The sequence below is a fragment of the Oncorhynchus nerka genome, linkage group LG12, assembly GCF_034236695.1.
Source record: "Oncorhynchus nerka isolate Pitt River linkage group LG12, Oner_Uvic_2.0, whole genome shotgun sequence".
In the NCBI taxonomy this organism is placed as follows: Eukaryota; Metazoa; Chordata; class Actinopteri; order Salmoniformes; family Salmonidae; genus Oncorhynchus; species Oncorhynchus nerka.
This window is the reverse complement of record NC_088407.1, coordinates 35,888,414-35,905,462: the sequence shown is the minus strand read 5'-3', so window position 1 is coordinate 35,905,462 and position 17,049 is coordinate 35,888,414. Positions and strand designations below refer to the sequence as shown.

The following is a 17,049-nucleotide window of genomic DNA, read 5'->3' as shown; positions in this document are numbered from 1 at the left end:
GGGCGGCTTTGGAAAACCGGTTGACCACAGTCAGGATGGCAGTGCTGCCCTCAGACGGGGGAGACCCGTGATGAAATCCAGGGATATGTGGGACCAGGGACGGTGAGGGACAGGCAGTGGTTGCAGATCACCAGCCGGAGCTTGCCGAGGAGTCTTGATGTCTTGATCTGAGCACAGATATGCAGGCAGCGACAAACGCGGCGACATCCGTAACCATAGTAGGCCACCAAAAGCGTTGTCGCACGAAGACCAGGGTCCTACGGGAGCCCGGGTGGCAGGCAAGCCTGGAGGAATGGGCCCACTCCAGGACCGTGGAGCAGACAGCATCAGGCACAATCATCCAGTTATCTGCCCCCCCCCCCCCCAGGGTTCATCTGGGAACGCAGCACCTCCCAGACAAGTTTCCCTATACCCAAGCTGAGTGCTGTCACCAGGCACGAGGTGGGAAAGATGGTTTCGGGCTCCGGGGTGGTAACCGTGGGGCTATAGCGGCGAGACAGGGCATCTGGCTTGACGTTCTTGGACCCCGGCCGGTAAGAGAAGGAAAAGTTGAACCGGGTAAACAGCAGGGCTCATCTCGCTTGCCTGGAGTTTAGGCTCTTGGCGGTGCGGAGATACTCCAGGTTTTTGTGGTCGGTCCACACAATGAACGGATGTTCTGCCCCTTCCAACCAGTGCCTCCATTCCTCCAAAGGCATCTTCATCGCGAGAAGCTCTCCATTCCCCACATCGTAGTTCCTCCCCGTGACATTGAGGCAGTGGGAGAAGGTGCAGGGATGCAGGAACAGTGGTGAAGTGCTGTTTGAGGTCTTGGAACGCCCGGTCAGCGGCAGAGGACCACGTGAACGGAACCTTGGTAGAGGTGAGTGCAGACAGGGTAAGCCAGGGTGTTGTAACCCCAGATAAAGCGGTGATAAAAGTTTCTAGGGAGGTCAATTTCACAGTCATAGGGTCGGTGCAGTGGAAACAAAGTGGCCTGGGCCTTGCTGAACACTTCCCCGAGGTCCTGGTACTCCGCGGGGATGGTGGAAAGGTCCGGGGCACCTTCCGAGCCCCCAGTAAGACGTCCCGGGGCAGGTTGCGGTGGCTTCAGACAATGGGCGTGGCAGAACGGACTACAGACCATAATGACGCCAGTTGATGAGGGGATTGTGTCACTGGAGCCAGGAGAATCCCAAAACCATGGTAATCTGAGGAGACTTTGAATACTCTCACTGTGATTCCCTGACATCTGGGAGTGGTTGATGGGAGTGGTATTATAAGTGACCCGGCCTGTAGAGTGCCCGTCCAGCGCACTAACATCCATGGGAATGAAGAGAGGCTGAGTGGGGATGTTCATCTCGGAAGCCAGTGTAGCGTCCAAAAAAACTAATCGGCCCCAGAGTCAATGAGGACCCGGAGAGATTAAGACTGGTTTCCCCACAGCAGAATGGCATGAAAAGGGGTGCGAGCAAGGGAAGCAGAAAAGTTCTCCATATGGCGCAACAGAGTACTCACTCCTACCGGTGAGCCTGCTCTTTTAACAGAAAAGAGGACACAAAATGACCAAGAGTCCCGCAATACAGACACCTCTTTGTGTTGATCCTGTATTGCCGTTCCGCTGGCGACAGCCCAGCTCTGCCTACTTGCATAGGCTAGGGAAGCGGTAACTCGGCCAGCTTCGGCGAAGGATCAGGAAGCCTCCGTTTCTCTCATCAACAGGACCATCGGGGACTTCCGGGTTGACTCGGAGGCAAGGTGGAATCCCTGGACGTGTGAGCGAAATCAAATTTCCTCTCACTCCGTCATTTCTGTAATCGCCCATCGATGCGGATGGTCAACGCGATGAGGGAATCGAGATCTGTAGGTAACTCCCAAGAAGCAAACTCATCATTGACCACCTCCGAGACGCCGTGCAGGAAAATATCGAATAGCGCTTCCTGGTTCCAATCACTCTCCGCCGCCAACATGCGGAAATCCACCGCATAGTCTGCCACTCTGTGGGAGTCCTGCTGCAGTTGGATTAGCTTCCGGGCAACTTCTCTCCCGTAGAATGGACCATCAAAGCCTTCTTCACCTCTCCCACGAACCCCTACAGACTAAAGCATTTGGCCGGCTGTTGTTCCCATACAGCAGTAGCCCAGGTGAGAGTCATCCCGGACCTCAGTGTGATGAGGTAGGCTATCTTGGAGCGATCCAAGGGGAAGGAGGAGGGCTGAAGCTCAAAGATGAGGGGACACTGAGCTAGAAATGCCCGACAGGTGCTCCAGAATTGCTCCAGCAAAATGTCCAACGCCCGGTCATGGCGTTCAGCCAATGTTTAAACCCCCTCCATAAGGCCACGAATCAATTCCTCGTGCCTCCCAATGGTGGCTCCTTGGGAGGAGATGGCGTTGCGCAGCTGGCCCGGGTCTACTGGGTCAGTCAGGGCCAGTTTGTACTATCAGGTTTGAGACAAGAGGTCAAGGCAGTTAGGGGTCATTAATCCAGATAGGTGGGTCAACGGTACAGGACAGACAGAATAGGTAAAAACCAGGAAAACTAGAAAACAAGAACAATCGAGAGACAGGATGTGGTGGTTCCTTTCTTTACTATCAAATGAGGAGAGACAAACTTATCACACAAGTCAGAGTTATACTTAAACTAAATCTTGAATCACTTGTTAATAAGGGAGCAGGTCAATACAACACACACATATAAATTGAATCGATTGAGTGCTCCACGATAATGATGGCTGGTTGACAATTCATGATCAAATGATTCGTTGAGAGCCCCAAGACAAAAGTATAAAGGTATTTTATAGCCAAGATACACCCCTTTCAATCTACATGATGAACAACAGATATATAGAATGGGTCACAAGGTTAAGATCTGTATGAAAGATACCTATAATACATAGCAGACAGTATCTGCTGTGTCAACAGTTTTCATTGTGGCGGCAGGGTAGCCTAGTGGTTAGAGTGTTGGACTAGTAACCGAAAGGTTGCAAGTTCAAATCCCCGAGCTGACAAGGTACAAATCTGTCATTCTGCCCCTGAACAGGCAGTTAACCCACTGTTCCTAGGCCGTCATTGAAAATAAGAATTTGTTATTAATTGTGTAGAGACCAGTGTCTGGCCCTCTGACTCCAAACTGGATCCATCTCTCCTGGTATGGTATAGAACAGAGACATTCACTCATGCTCTGGAATGCTCTTTAGGTTTTATCACCCAAAAGACATGGTAAATCTCCTGTCAGTGTTATCTCCCAGAGTCCCATCCTCAGTAGAACACACACACAATAGTTAACAGAATACTCTATTATGTTGCATAAAACAACAATTTGATGCAATTCCCCCATTTTGAGAATCATCTCAATTTATGAGAAAATTACAAGATTGAAGAACATTCATTCACATGTTGAAAATGCATACATTCTACATAAACCAAGAAGTACAAAAGCAATAACTCATTGCATGGTATCCTGCACGTGACCGAATGCCACAGCACTGGCTCAACCTCCTTCGAGGAAACGTAGCACTGTCTCCCATTTCAACCTCCAACACATTTTCTAAGTATTATAGCAATTTGTCTGGGAAGGTTATGATACACAGTCACCTGCACGAACCCATGAAGAAAAACAAAAAATGCATGCAGTTTATGAGATTCAAAGCTATATATTCATAGACAGTGAAAAGCACATATTTAATGCATAATCCAGTGTATGCAACAATGGAGTTTAACAAAATAAGCTTTAGTTATCCATCATACTTCAATGGGTCAGCATGGTTGAAATAACTATTTCCATCACAGAAACGGAAATTAGCATATCCAGGTAGTGACTCCGAGCTAAGGTCAAATTTATTCCATTGGTGCCTAATGAAAATGACCCAAGACAAGCATCATGATTCCACTATTTACAAGGCAATGCCTATAGAGCAAATAGATTAGGATCACTCTCCAGATCAGAGTTCACCCTCTCCATTCACCAGGGCATGCTGATAATAGTGTCGACATCTTTAGTTCATAACAACAATCAAAGCAGTCAATCCATAACACATGCATTGCTTCATTCATAGAAGTATTAACATACTAAACTCAAATCAACCCTTCAGTTTAAAAAATCATTCAGTTTCCAGATCATAATTAAAAATCAAATTAATTCTCCAGCCAAAATTTAGAATGACATTACTCAGTAATTCAAATTGGTCCTATCACTCAAAGTAAAAAAAAAACGACATTTTACACACATTAACATTGGCAGAATCTAAATTATATTAACATCCAGTCAAAAACCTTTTTTTAAGCACGATTATTGTTACGGATACAGGTATCCTGTGTGTGTATTTGTTTTCTCTCCTTCTGCCCTAGTCACAGGTGGCAGTAATCAGTCGCCAATCAGTCGCCACTGAAGACACACCTGCTCCTTTTCCCTTACCCTTGGTTTAAAAACTCAGTCAATAGTTTTCCCAAACTCTCTCTCTCTTTTGTTTTTGTGCCTACATGTCACATTTGTCTGTTATCCTGTGAGTATGTATTGTTGTGGTGTATGACTGTTTGTTTGTTGGTGTGAAAAGGGGATACCAAGCCAAGTCGCCCATGGGCATACATTACCCCTAGGAAAACATTGTCTAAATACCCAAGTTAGAACTGGGCGGACCACCCACTATATTTTATTGGTTAGTTAGCTAGCTGTGCTTGAAGCAGGTAAGACTAGCTTAGGGGTTTTTGGATATTTATTATTTCTTTCCTTGGGTCCAGCTCAGCCCCTTTTTCCCACACCCCATTGCCGTGTGTTTAAAATAAACCCGAAGTGTTTGACGGTAGATTTAAGTTGTCTGTGGATTTCTTTTAGTTCTCACTGTTCCTTTTCACTGTTATGATTTGCATGAGATATGTTACGGGTCTCGTTTCCATCCCCCCTAGACTGCAGGGCCAAAGGGGTTCGTAACAATTATAATACAGATCAGTATCTCAAGTATCAGTATCTGATCTAAATTACTATAATTGGATGTAGTGTAGACTTCTACAATCAACACTATACCCCAAAAGTCAAAAACAATTTTGGGCACAGTTGACCCCCCCCCCGGCACTGATTCTTCTGGCGTCCTTTTCGTTGTCTTTTGATAGCTTTACGGTTCAAAGTGGATGGCCATGATAATGTCCCAATTTCAATGTCTCACCTAAGCCGCCATCACCTTTACCACCCACCCATGTCTTGTCCATTCGTCAACCAGTATACCAGCAACATAAGAGAAGTTTAGAACAGATCTCTCCCCATGCTCACTCCATGTGGACTCCTCTCACACTCTGAGAAAAGACATGAGAGAAAAGCAGTTGATAGCTTAGATCGGATGCTGTACACCGGTTGCTGGCTCGGACTCGTTTCCTTCGGTAGAAGTGGTTTGGACAGGGCCTTATTCAACGCCTTTGTCACTCTTCTTCAGCGGGGTTTTGAGGTACACACACTGTTCGGTCCAATTATCTCTTTCATGCATTAAGATGCCGTCTGATGTCACTTTTCATGATAACCTCGAGAGGACAGATCAGAACAACAGTTAGTTCAGTTCATTAACTATATGATAAATGATTACTTTTACCAATTATTCATACTACAAATGTCTAAACATATGTCAAAGAGAATAACAACACATTCTATTGAAACTATTCTTTCAAATTGGCTTATACTCCCCATCACACTGTCAACTTCATCGCAGAGCCACAGGATCAGGAAGTTAGCCCTATAACCCATCGGGAATAGAACAGAACAAACAACACAACAATACACTCTTTCACATATCACTCCATACACTCCTACACATCACTCAAGGTGTGTAAACTTCAATCCAAAACCTCAGAGGACTGTACCCTCCCCCATTTTGACACATAACTCTCCATGTGAGTAATGTGTAAAAAAATATATAAAAAATAAAACACTACAATTGGTCAAAAAATAAAACAACATTTCAAATAACAAAATCAAATTCAAATCACTAGTCTTAATGACTCCATAAAGAAAAATAATTGTACCCATACGGTCATAGGAAAATAGATGTAAGGCAGCCAAACCCATAGTCAAAGGAAATGCCTTCTCCTTCTTCACATTGATCCAAATCACAAATATGGCTAAGAACTATAAACTTCATCATAATTATCAATATTACAAAAGACCTTGAAATCAGTATTACAAATTACCTTAAATTCATTATCAAAATGGCTTTCCAATGAGGGTGATCAAACCACAATGGAAAGTCATGACAGAGGTCAGAGGTCATACAAACCCTTCAAAGAAGTGTTTCTTACTATATTAGATAAGTTAATGAAAAACAGTCAAACATTTCATACATGTTGTGTCCCAGGTTTCCATTACAGTCCTTTATCAAAATCATTAATGTATTTAATTAAAACTCAGAAAATAAAAACTTCTGAAACGTCCATGTGTGTGCATGCCCCTTTAAGATACCTTGGCACTAAGACAAATGGAAAACCCATGAAACCCAAAGGAAATAGAACACACAAATCAAACATAGAATTTTAAAAACACCAACAAATAGTCATAACAAGTGTGTTGTGTGTGGGTATTTGCAAACCTTAACGAACTGGCAACAGACAAACAGAGAACACAGGTATAAATACACAAGGGAAAATGGGGAAGATGGGTGACACCTGGAGGGAGGTGGAGACAATCACAAAGACAGGTGAAAAAGATCAGGGTGTGACAACTTTGTCATCAAAGTCTAGCACTCTCTAGATTTATGGTGCTTTCAAGACAACTGGGAACTGAAAAAAAGGTTGAATCATGATGACGTCAGTGATCTTTGGATGGTAGCTCTAGAAAGAGTCTCGAGTTCCTAACTAACAATTCTGAGGTGGATGACCATTTAAAATATTTTTCGCCAGTCAGAGCTCTTTTTCTCCAGAGTTCCCAGTTGTCTTGAACTCACTAAAGTCAGATTTCCCAGTTCCGAGTTAACAGTTGTTTTGAGCATGGCCAATGTTGAATGTTTATCATTTTAAGCTTGGAAATGAGACCCTTAAACCCAGAATAGGGACCACACAGCCACTCCACTGAATAGCAGGCTAGTGATTTCTTTGCAGTGCTTGCAGTTCGCCACTGATTCCTTTCAAACCACTCATTGTGTAATGTTCAATGGCCGATGAGCACGATACGTTTTATCTTTATTTTATCTTCATTATTTATCTTCATATGAGAAGGATTAAAAAGGATGCGCCAGTAGATTGTCGACGTGATTCATGAAGATGATTGCTAGCTAAGATTTTGAAAGTATGATGTTGACATGATCAGTCCAATCAAAGCTACTGTAGATATAATGTGATTTGACGTAATTTTATCTGTGGCCAATGACCTTGAGCCTTCTTGGATGGGCTCCTCTATTGTAACTCTATGGCAGCACCCAAGGGGCTTGAATTTCGAGCTCTACCCTTAGATTTGGCAGTGACGTAGTGTCCCAATGAGTGACAGAACACTGAGCCAATTATGGCGCAACTAGAAAACATTCCCAAGCCCTACGCTCTATATTTTCCGCTGGCTGCCCCACCAGCACAGTAAGCACGAGCTAGGCTGAAACACCTGCATTTTGCAGCTACCTTGCTCAAGAAAGCAAAAAATACTATGTTTGTATGAAGGCTTTATTAACTCACTAACGTGGGGCTCCTGAATGGCGGGTCGCCACTGAAAAGTAACAGTGTGCGTCTGCGAACCATATTGGAGAAGGGTAAACAAGTTTTGTTTTTTTAAACTTAAATTCACCGCAGACGATTCTTAATCCTTAACCCTCATCCTACCCTGAGTCGATCAAATAAAGACGTATCACCCCGTCCCCCCCCCCCCCGTCCCGTCACGCCGGCTGATGAGGAGCGCAGCAGCGAAGGTTCTCCACTTTTGTCTGTCTTTTGGCCATCTTCTCAACCGTGCCACAGCTTTGCTGCTGCAGTTAGAGCTTGTCTTTAAAGACATATGCAGTAGTACAAATAGGATATTAGTTATTCATGTTTCTGTCTGTACTGGCATCAGTTGAGATAATAATAAACCGTCATTATGCCGTGACAGGCCTGGTCAAGCTTAATCATAGTCAGTTCCTTCTGACAATCAGCCAAGATGTTCTTAAGTCCAGGTATGGAGCCTTCAGCAATGGCTAGAGTCCAGTGTTCTGCCTCAGTCGTCATATCGGGAAGAGCACTGGCTTCTGTACATGCGTATTCACTGAGGCTTAGAAAGACAATACAATGCAATACAGCCAATGCAGTGGCAACGTGACGAGATCCACCCAACTCAACAGAGCAGTCATACGCTAAGGATGCATGGGGTGTTTATGTGTAAGTAATGTAGAAGTTGTCCACAGTCTAATAAAACAAGTATTACAATGTTGTGTTCCCCACAGGGACTGTGACGTGAGTCAGATAAACTACATGTATGCCCAGTACGTGAAGAACACCATGGAACCTCTGAACATCTCTGACGTCACCAAAGACCAACGCTTTCCCTGGATGGTCAGTACTGAACATGATCTGTTCCAGAATGTTCATCCTATGTTGGCCATCTTTTTTGTTGTTGTCCAGAGCCTCTAGTTGTGGTTCTTTGTTTCCTTCAGAGTGAAAACCCAGAGCACCCCAGTAACCAGATCAAGAGTTTGCTCTGTACTCCTATCAGGAACGGGAAGAAGGATAAAGTAATAGGTACCTACGTCTGTCTGTCTGTCTGTCTGTCTGTCTGTCTGTCTGTCTGTCTGTCTGTGTCTGTGTCTGTGTCTGTGTCTGTCTGTCTGTCTGTCTGTCTGTCTGTCTGTCTGTCTGTCTGTCTGTCTGTCTGTCTGTCTCTCTCTCTCTCTCTCTCTCTCTCTCTCTCTCTCTCCTCATTCATTAGTCGCAACCAAGAGTTTTCCCTCTCATTCATTAATGCATCCTTAGCATTAGCATAATTTGCATTTGCATTATAACCTAACATCATTAGCTGAGATCATTACAAGACCTAAACAGGTCCTTCTTGTAAAAGAGATTTGAATTGCATGTATGAATAAAGGCACAAATAGATCAATTAATTAGCTGGGCAGTGGTGTAACCATAATGTATGTCCCCCCACTCCCCAATGATCAAACAGAACAGGTCCCTTTAGCCTCTCAACCAACTGCCTGAAGAGTCCAGGAGACACTCAGATCAAAAGACAACCTACTGCCACTAGACTTTAATATAGAATTTATTACCATACCTCCCCTTCCCCTTCTACACTCAACTTAATTTCCTTAGAATTCATTTATTGATTCAAACGTGGACATTATATGTTCTTAGTAGCTCTGACACTGACATTAATGAAGCAGTATACATTTTTTCCCCTAGTGTAACTCACTCCGGATAAGTCACATTGTAAAAATAAGCCACCTATAATGTCAAGCAGGATATGTAGGAGAAAGGGCAGCTGAAGGTAAAGGGGAAGGATCAGAGTGTTGGCGATGACACGTTTCCATGATGTGACTAGTAAGTAGGTCTCCAGGCTGAGGATAGAGCAGGTGTTTTATACATTAGAACTTTGCTGTCAACCAACATTTATGGGACTATTAGTCATGGAGTAGATGGAGCTTTTAGTTTCAGACAAGAGGTCCCTCACAGCAAACTATTGAATATTGAAAATGAGAAGCAAACTAAAGTTTTGTCCCCTAAGTGTCTGGAATGTGTGTCAGTTCGTGGGGGGAAAAAGAAGAAACTTAAAAAGAAAAAAAACTTTTTTGTCCTGTGTGTCTGCAACTGTGTGTCAGTTCGATGTTTTGTCTGGTGTGTATGTGTCATTAACGTCCTGATATGTTTCCAACATTTACCCCTATGTCGGGTCTTGAAGGTGTGTGTCAGTTGGTGAACAAGATGGATGAGGCATCAGGGAAGGTGAAGTCCTTCAACCGAAACGATGAACAGTTCCTGGAGGCCTTCGCCATCTTCTGTGGACTGGGTATACAGAACACCCAGATGTATGAAACAGTGGAGAGAGCCATGGCCAAACAGGAGGTCACATTGGAGGTAAGAGACACAGGTCTCAGGTCAGTTTGGAGTTTTAAATCCTAATGGTTCATGATAATATTGAGGGAAGGTACTGTAAGATAATGCTAGCTCAGTGCCTCTGTAGGCAACTACAATATGGAGACCTTGGGGGATCGAGAGTAACAGCGATGGTTACCAATAGGAAAGACTGGCTAGTCTTCTCCACACTCTGCTCCGTCTTCCCCCACGTTAAAACAGAACTAGCGTGATCACTCCAACTCTATCCTAGACCTCTTCAGGCCTCGATGACGTATGTATCCCCCTCCTCTCCTCCGGTCCTCCCGCTCTCCTGTTCTCTCCCTGACTGTTCTATTCTGGAGCTGTCACTGTCAGGGCTCCCCGGTGACGTCCCCTCTCGGCTGCAGCTGACACTCTCCCCGCCGTTACCCAGCAGCCACCACTTCAGCCCATTCTCCAGCGGCGCTGTAGCCGTCACAAGGACTGACCTCTTCTAGCTTTCTCAGTTTTTCTCCCCCAATTATCAATGACAGGCCTCTGATATGGATGGACTTGGGGTTGAAGGATGTGTGTGTGGCAGGGCTGTCTGTCTGAGGTCAGAAACATCTCATGGGGGAGGAAATCTGTGAAAGTGTCATCTTCCAAAATGTGAAATCAGTTTTTTATTTGTATACTCGGTCAGAGCGATTGTGTTGACTTTTAAGGAGAACAGTCGCTGTGTGTTTGTGTGTGTCATTCTCAGGTCCTCTCGTATCACGCCTCTGCTGCAGAGGAAGAGACACGGGCGCTGCAGGTAACCGCGGTAAATTACAATTTATTAACTTAACACTATACACACACACACACACACACACACACACACACACACACATACACTTGCGTCCATACACAATGCCAGACAGATGCCTTCCATCAGGCAGTGTAAAGATGAGTGGACTTCAGCCATCATGTAACGAGACCCAGCGCTGATTCAGCATGTAAACCCAACCAATTAGTAACACAATATGGCCGACTCTCACACTGATACATACATTAAGACCTATGGGGATAATGGACTGAAGAAAGAAAGAACAGGAAAAAAGACCGCAGTAGGGTTTAAAAGTGAAAGTATGCACAATACCCATTCCAGAAAGCCTATTTAAGGCCCGAATCCTTTGCTTTGAAAGATTAATTAATGATTAATTGGGGTTAAAGAGAATAATCCGACTCCTGCCAGCTAATGCTAAGGTGTCAGCATATTTAACTCCTTATGAAGTAATTTAGGTGGCGAGTCTTTAGGTCTGCCGCTAGCTGCCATAATATATGGATTAGAGTGGGAGCAGCTATTTAGTTAATATGACTCATTTAACGACTTGTCCAATTATATTCTAACTGTGCACAAGAGGAGACACTACGACCACATAGGGAGAAGGGCTTTGTTTAAGGCTATGCCTTCATTAGCTTTTACTTTGTCTCTTTTTAGTTTCCTTCTTCTTTTCTTTCTTTCTCTTCCTTTCTTTTTTTGTTACATTTTCGGGATAAATCCATACGGCTTTCTATGAAACTTGGTCCCACCCCCGAACACTATTAGACGCTCATTTATACTGCGTGACCTTTTCCGAAGATCATACGGCATTTTCATATCCTGAGATGAAATGGCCTGATGACGACGAAATCTAATTATATGTTTTCCCTGAGGCAGTGGAGGCTGTAGTATGGTGGCTGATGTGGTACAGCACAGTATCATATCTGGGCCACGGACTCCTTTTTAGGCCAAATCACCCTCCCCAGGCAGTGTTCCGTCACTGTTGCTGAGCCGTTGACTCTCTGAAGTATTGATGTTTCCCTAGTTAGAATGATTTATTATTTATTAACTGATTTTATTTAACCTTTACTTAACCAGGAAGGGCTCATTGCGATTTAAAATCTCTTTTTTCAAGAGTGTCCTGGCCAAGATAGGCAGCACCAAGTCATTACAAGAATTACAGACAAACAATGTGAAAAACTGCAAGTAAATCTAGTAAAAACCATAGAATTCACAAGAGTATAACCAAATCAAAAACAGCAATTTAAAAACATTGACAGGTCAGGGAATCGGTCTCAAGATCATGCATCAGTGATTTAAAAATACCAATCGGGACAAGTTCTTCCAGTTTAAAAGCCCCTTTACCAAATTCAGTTCGAACATCTGGAACAGTTAGCAGGATAAAGTCCAGCGAACGAAGAGAGTACCCACCACATTTCTGAACAATAGAAATGCCCAAATAAAAAGGTAGTAAACCCAAAATGGCTTTTTAAATAAAAGTATACCAGTGCCTGAGCCTATGAGTGACTAGAGAAGGCCAGCCAACCCTGGTATACAAAGTGCAGTGGTGCGTAAGGGTTTTAGCAGTTTAAAATAAATCTCAAAGTGCCATGGTAAAGGGTGTCAATTGATCTCAAACACTGAGCGGAAGCATTCATATTGTATGTCTGTTATAGATTATGGGGATATTATTTACATGCATGCTACGGCATCAACACTTAAATCACTGGATGCTAATTATCATTGCGCACTTAGGTTTATTACGGGTGCTAGCTACAGAACTCACCACTGTGTTGTATATCAAAACGTGGGTTGGACTTCGCTGTCTAATGCAAGTTCTTGTGCTGTTAGTGGGAATAACCTGTGTGTAAATGTAATCTGTCGCTGTATTCTTTTTGTGTTATCTGTGATCGTCTTGTCTTGTGTAGTTTCTTAATCATTGTGCCTAAACTGTATGTGTAAACATGTATACGCAGGGCCCAGCTGTGAAAGAGACCTTGGTCTCAGTCTGTGTTCCTTGTTGAAATAAAGGTGTAAAATTGAAACGTCTTCTCTGTGGCTCAGTCGGTAGAATATGATGCTTACAATGCCAAGGGTTGTGGGTTCGATTCCTGGGATCACCCATGTGTAAGGAATGTGGATAAAAGTGTATGCTAAATGGCGTACACTGTGTATATGGTGGTGGTGGTAGTAAAAGCTGTTATGCTTTCTGTCTGACAGAATAATATTAGGGGATTCCCCTGCTTTCGCTCTTTTATCTCTCTCAGTCCCAACGGGCTTCTCTCTGTCTCTCTCCGTCTGAGCTGCGCTCTGCTGCCAGAAAGAGATAGAGATAAAAACGACCAGACAGAGAGGTCAAGAAAATGCCAGAGTGTGTATATGCAAGATGGAGAAAGGAGGGGGCAGAGAGAGATGGAGAGAGGAAGAGAGAGAGAGAGAGATGGAGAAAGGAAGAGAGAGAGAGAGAGATGGAGAGAGGAAGAGAGAGACTGCAGCGGATATAGACAGTGACAGGGGGACAGAAATGGAGAAGGAGAGAGAGGATTAATATACAACCACAGATTAAAGAGGAAGTGATCCGAAATAAAGTGAGAGACGGAGTGGTTGAGACAGCAGAAGAGGAGAGAGAGATCCTGTGTGCATTAGGGGGTGTCCTGTCTGCTCTGTGTAGATGTGCCGTCTGTCAGTTGTAGGGGAGGCGAGCCGAACACAGATAGATGCTCCTCCTGTGTGCCTTAGACTCTGCTGATCACAGCTCATCGATTATTAATGCCTGCTATAGATCCCTGGTGTTTAGGGAGAGTATGTGGACGTGTGAGCATGCGTGTGTCTATGTGCGTGCTTGTGTGCATACCTACAGTATATGTGTGTACATGCGTGCATATCGTATATGAACGTGTGTGTGCGTGTGTGTGTGCATCCATCTCACACACTCCTCTACCCTCTCTCTCCCTCTGTATTTGAAGGCAGCCACTGTTCCGTCAGCCCAGTCTCTGCGCCTGATGGAGTTTAGCTTCAGTGACTTTGAGCTGTCCGACGCTGAGACCACTCAGGCCACCATACGCATGTTTGTAGACCTCAACCTGGTCCAGAACTTCCAGATGAAATACAAGGTTGGTGGGTGTGTGTGTGTGTGTGTGCGTGCATACGTGCATACCGACGTGCGTGTGTGTTAATTGTAGTGTGTGTGTGTGTATACGCAACTGTGCATACAAGTGTTGACATAGATGTGTGTGTTTTTACATCCTAAAATACAGCCCCTCACCCCATTACATATTATTAAGAGGTTCTCTAACGGCACAGTTAACCTCCGGAGTGCCCGCGGCGAGGACGGCTCATAAAGAGAGCCTTTGATTGGCTGTGAGGGCCCTACACAGAGCCCGGTTATTTTTCAGCTCTGTGAGTGAGAGCAGGCACACTGACCACTCAAGTGTATAAACAAGAGCAGGTCAGCGCTCTAGTTCAGTGTCGGGCTGTACCTCGCTGATCACTCCACTGCACTCCTATGAGGCATGGTTGACCATCACTGGCCTCAGAACAGCCATACGATTGAGAATTGAGAGGATACAGTATGAGAGATACCGTAGTGACCTGACCTTTCAGCAGTAACAATAGATTGGACATGAACAGCATACAATGCAAAGCATTTTGAGGTTGAGAAAAGGGCAACATAAATGCCAATCAAATTCATTTTCGATTATTGGCATGTCAGGCGAAAAGTGTTAGCCACTACTGTGCATTGACTAATGGGGAATTGTTTTGGAAGCCGATGCCGGCAAATGGATGGACATGGGAAGATTGGATAAAGATACGATCAACAGAATCTAATGATTTGATTAGCAGTGTGGTCAGGGTTTTCTCTATAGTGCCAGTCAGAATGCCAGGCTGGCCAGATTATATCAAGCCCTACCGATTGAGGATGTGCAGATACTCGCTGTCACTGTTTACCATTTGGTCTGTTTTTTGCCCTCTTCTCTTCCTCCTCCCCCACGTCTTTCCCTCTTTCTCCCCACGTTTTCTTGTCTATCTCCTGCTGCGATCCCTCAACCCCCCCCCCCTCTTTCCTCTCTCTCTGTAGAGTCTGTGCCAGTGGATCCTGAGCGTAAAGAAGAACTATAGGAAGAACGTGGCCTACCACAACTGGAGACACGCCTTCAACACCTCCCAGTGCATGTTCGCCCTGTTCAAATCTGGCCAGTTACAGGTGAGCTCAGCCAATCAATGGCCAGCAGGGCAGGGGTGCCGGGTCACGCCGTCCAATCAGTAGATAATCAACCCCAGCAGCACGTCTCGTGTGTGTTAGTTCGATCAATGGCTAATGAGTCACCGTGCTGTAACAGTGCCATGACTGGGTCCGTCCGACCATTGTGTTTTGTCAAGTCAGCATTGGCTTCCAGTAACCTCCATATTTAAATACCAAAACAACAAATATTCTCCACTACATCTGAATGTGTTACTCCGATATCTTGACTGAAAGTCATCAGATATTATGAAGAATATTGTTATTGCGAATAGCAAGTTGAAGACACTTGAACGGACACTTGAGCAGGCACTGTCTCAGACATAAACAGAACTCGACGTATCCCAAACACGCAGTTCCAGTTTAACCCAGTTCCCCTCGGTGCTCACACCCAGCTCTGTCCTGGTTGGCTTTGCAGAGGAAGCAGTAGGTTAAATGTTACACTCCCGTTGTTGCTAACAAATGGCTGTTGAGTTCATGTGTAAGCTGCTTTCTCAAGCAGACAGTGCTAAGAGCCTAACACTCCTCTCTGAAATGAGTGTGCGTGCGTGTCGAGGGTTGCCGTGTGAGTTTGTTTGCCTAACCATTTGTGTCTCGTTGGTCGTATTTATGACTTGTGATAAGCACCTGTGTGTTCTTTTGTCGAGGTAGTGTAGAGGAGGGGATATATGTGTGCGTATGTGTGTGGGTTTATGTATGTGTGTAGATGTATGTGTGTGGGTGTATGTATGTATGTGGGTTTATGTATGTGTGTGGGTGTATATGTGTGTGGGTGTATGTATGTATGTGGGTTTATGTGTGGGTGTATGTGTGTGGGTGTTTGTATGTATGTACAGTGGGGCAAAAAAGTATTTAGTCAGCCACCAATTGTGCAAGTTCTCCCACTTAAGAAGATGAGAGAGGCCTGTAATTTTCATCATAGGTACACTTCAACTATGACAGACAAAATGAGAAAGAAAAATCCAGAAAATCACGTTGTAGGATTTTTAAATTATGATGGAAAATAAGTATTCGGTCAATAACAAAAGTTTATCTCAATACTTTGTTATATACTCTTTGTTGGCAATGACAGAGGTCAAACGTTTTCTGTAAGTCTTCACAAGGTTTTCACTCACTGTTGCTGGTATTTTGGCCCATTCCTCCATGCAGATCTCCTCTAGAGCAGTGATGTTTTGGGGCTGTTGCTGGGCAACACGGACTTTCAAGAGGTTGAGATCTGGAGACTGACTAGGCCACTCCAGGACCTTGAATTGCTTCTTACGAAGCCACTCCTTCATTGCCCGGGCGGTGTGTTTGGGATCATTGTCATGCTGAAAGACCCAGCCACGTTTCATCTTCAATACCCTTGCTGATGGAAGGAGGTTTTCACTCAAAATTTCACGATACATGGCCCCATTCATTCTTTCCTTTACACGGATCAGTCGTCCTGATCCCTTTGCAGAAAAACAGCCCCAAAGCATGATGTTTCCACCCCCATGCTTCACAGTAGGTATGGTTTCTTTGGATGCAACTCAGCATTCTTTGTCCTCCGAACACGACGAGTTGAGTTTTTACCATAAAGTTATATTTTGGTTTCATCTGACCATATGACATTCTCCCAATCTTCTTCTGGATCATCCAAATGCTCTCTAGCAAACTTCAGATGGGCCTGGACATGTACTGGCTTAAGCAGGGGTACACGTCTGGCACTGCAGGATTTGAGTCCCTGGCGGCGTATTGTGTTACTGATGGTAGACTTTGTTACTTTGGTCCCGGCTCTCTGGTTTTGGGATTTTTGCTCACCGTTCCTGTGATCATTTTGACCCCACGGGGGGAGATCTTGCGTGGAGCCCCAGATCGAGGGAGATTATCAGTGGTCTTGTATGTATTCCATTTCCTAATAATTGCTCCCACAGTTGATTTCTTCAAAAAAAGCTGCTTACTTATTGCAGATTCAGTCTTCCCAGCCTGGTGCAGGTCTACAATTTTGTTTCTGGTGTCCTTTGACAGCTCTTTGGTCTTGGCCATAGTGGAGTTTGGAGTGTGACTGTTTGAGGTTGTGGACAGGTGTCTTTTATACTGAT

At 44.5% G+C, this 17,049-nt stretch overlaps 1 protein-coding gene across 4 annotated transcripts in view; it reads left to right on the top strand.

Moving 5' to 3' along the window:
* LOC115138198 (cGMP-specific 3',5'-cyclic phosphodiesterase-like) overlaps nucleotides 1-17,049 on the top strand; it is an 87,544-nt gene that overhangs the window by 62,020 nt on the left and 8,475 nt on the right. For 3 of the 4 annotated variants that reach the window (XM_029674790.2, XM_029674791.2, XM_029674788.2), the window contains exons 9-14: nucleotides 8,360-8,468; nucleotides 8,570-8,654; nucleotides 9,808-9,983; nucleotides 10,705-10,764; nucleotides 13,713-13,859; nucleotides 14,825-14,950. In XM_029674790.2, coding sequence (XP_029530650.1) covers nucleotides 8,360-8,468; nucleotides 8,570-8,654; nucleotides 9,808-9,983; nucleotides 10,705-10,764; nucleotides 13,713-13,859; nucleotides 14,825-14,950 — 703 coding nt within the window. The remainder of the gene's footprint in view (nucleotides 1-8,359; nucleotides 8,469-8,569; nucleotides 8,655-9,807; nucleotides 9,984-10,704; nucleotides 10,765-13,712; nucleotides 13,860-14,824; nucleotides 14,951-17,049) is intronic. The other variant, XM_029674789.2, reaches the window with a different exon arrangement.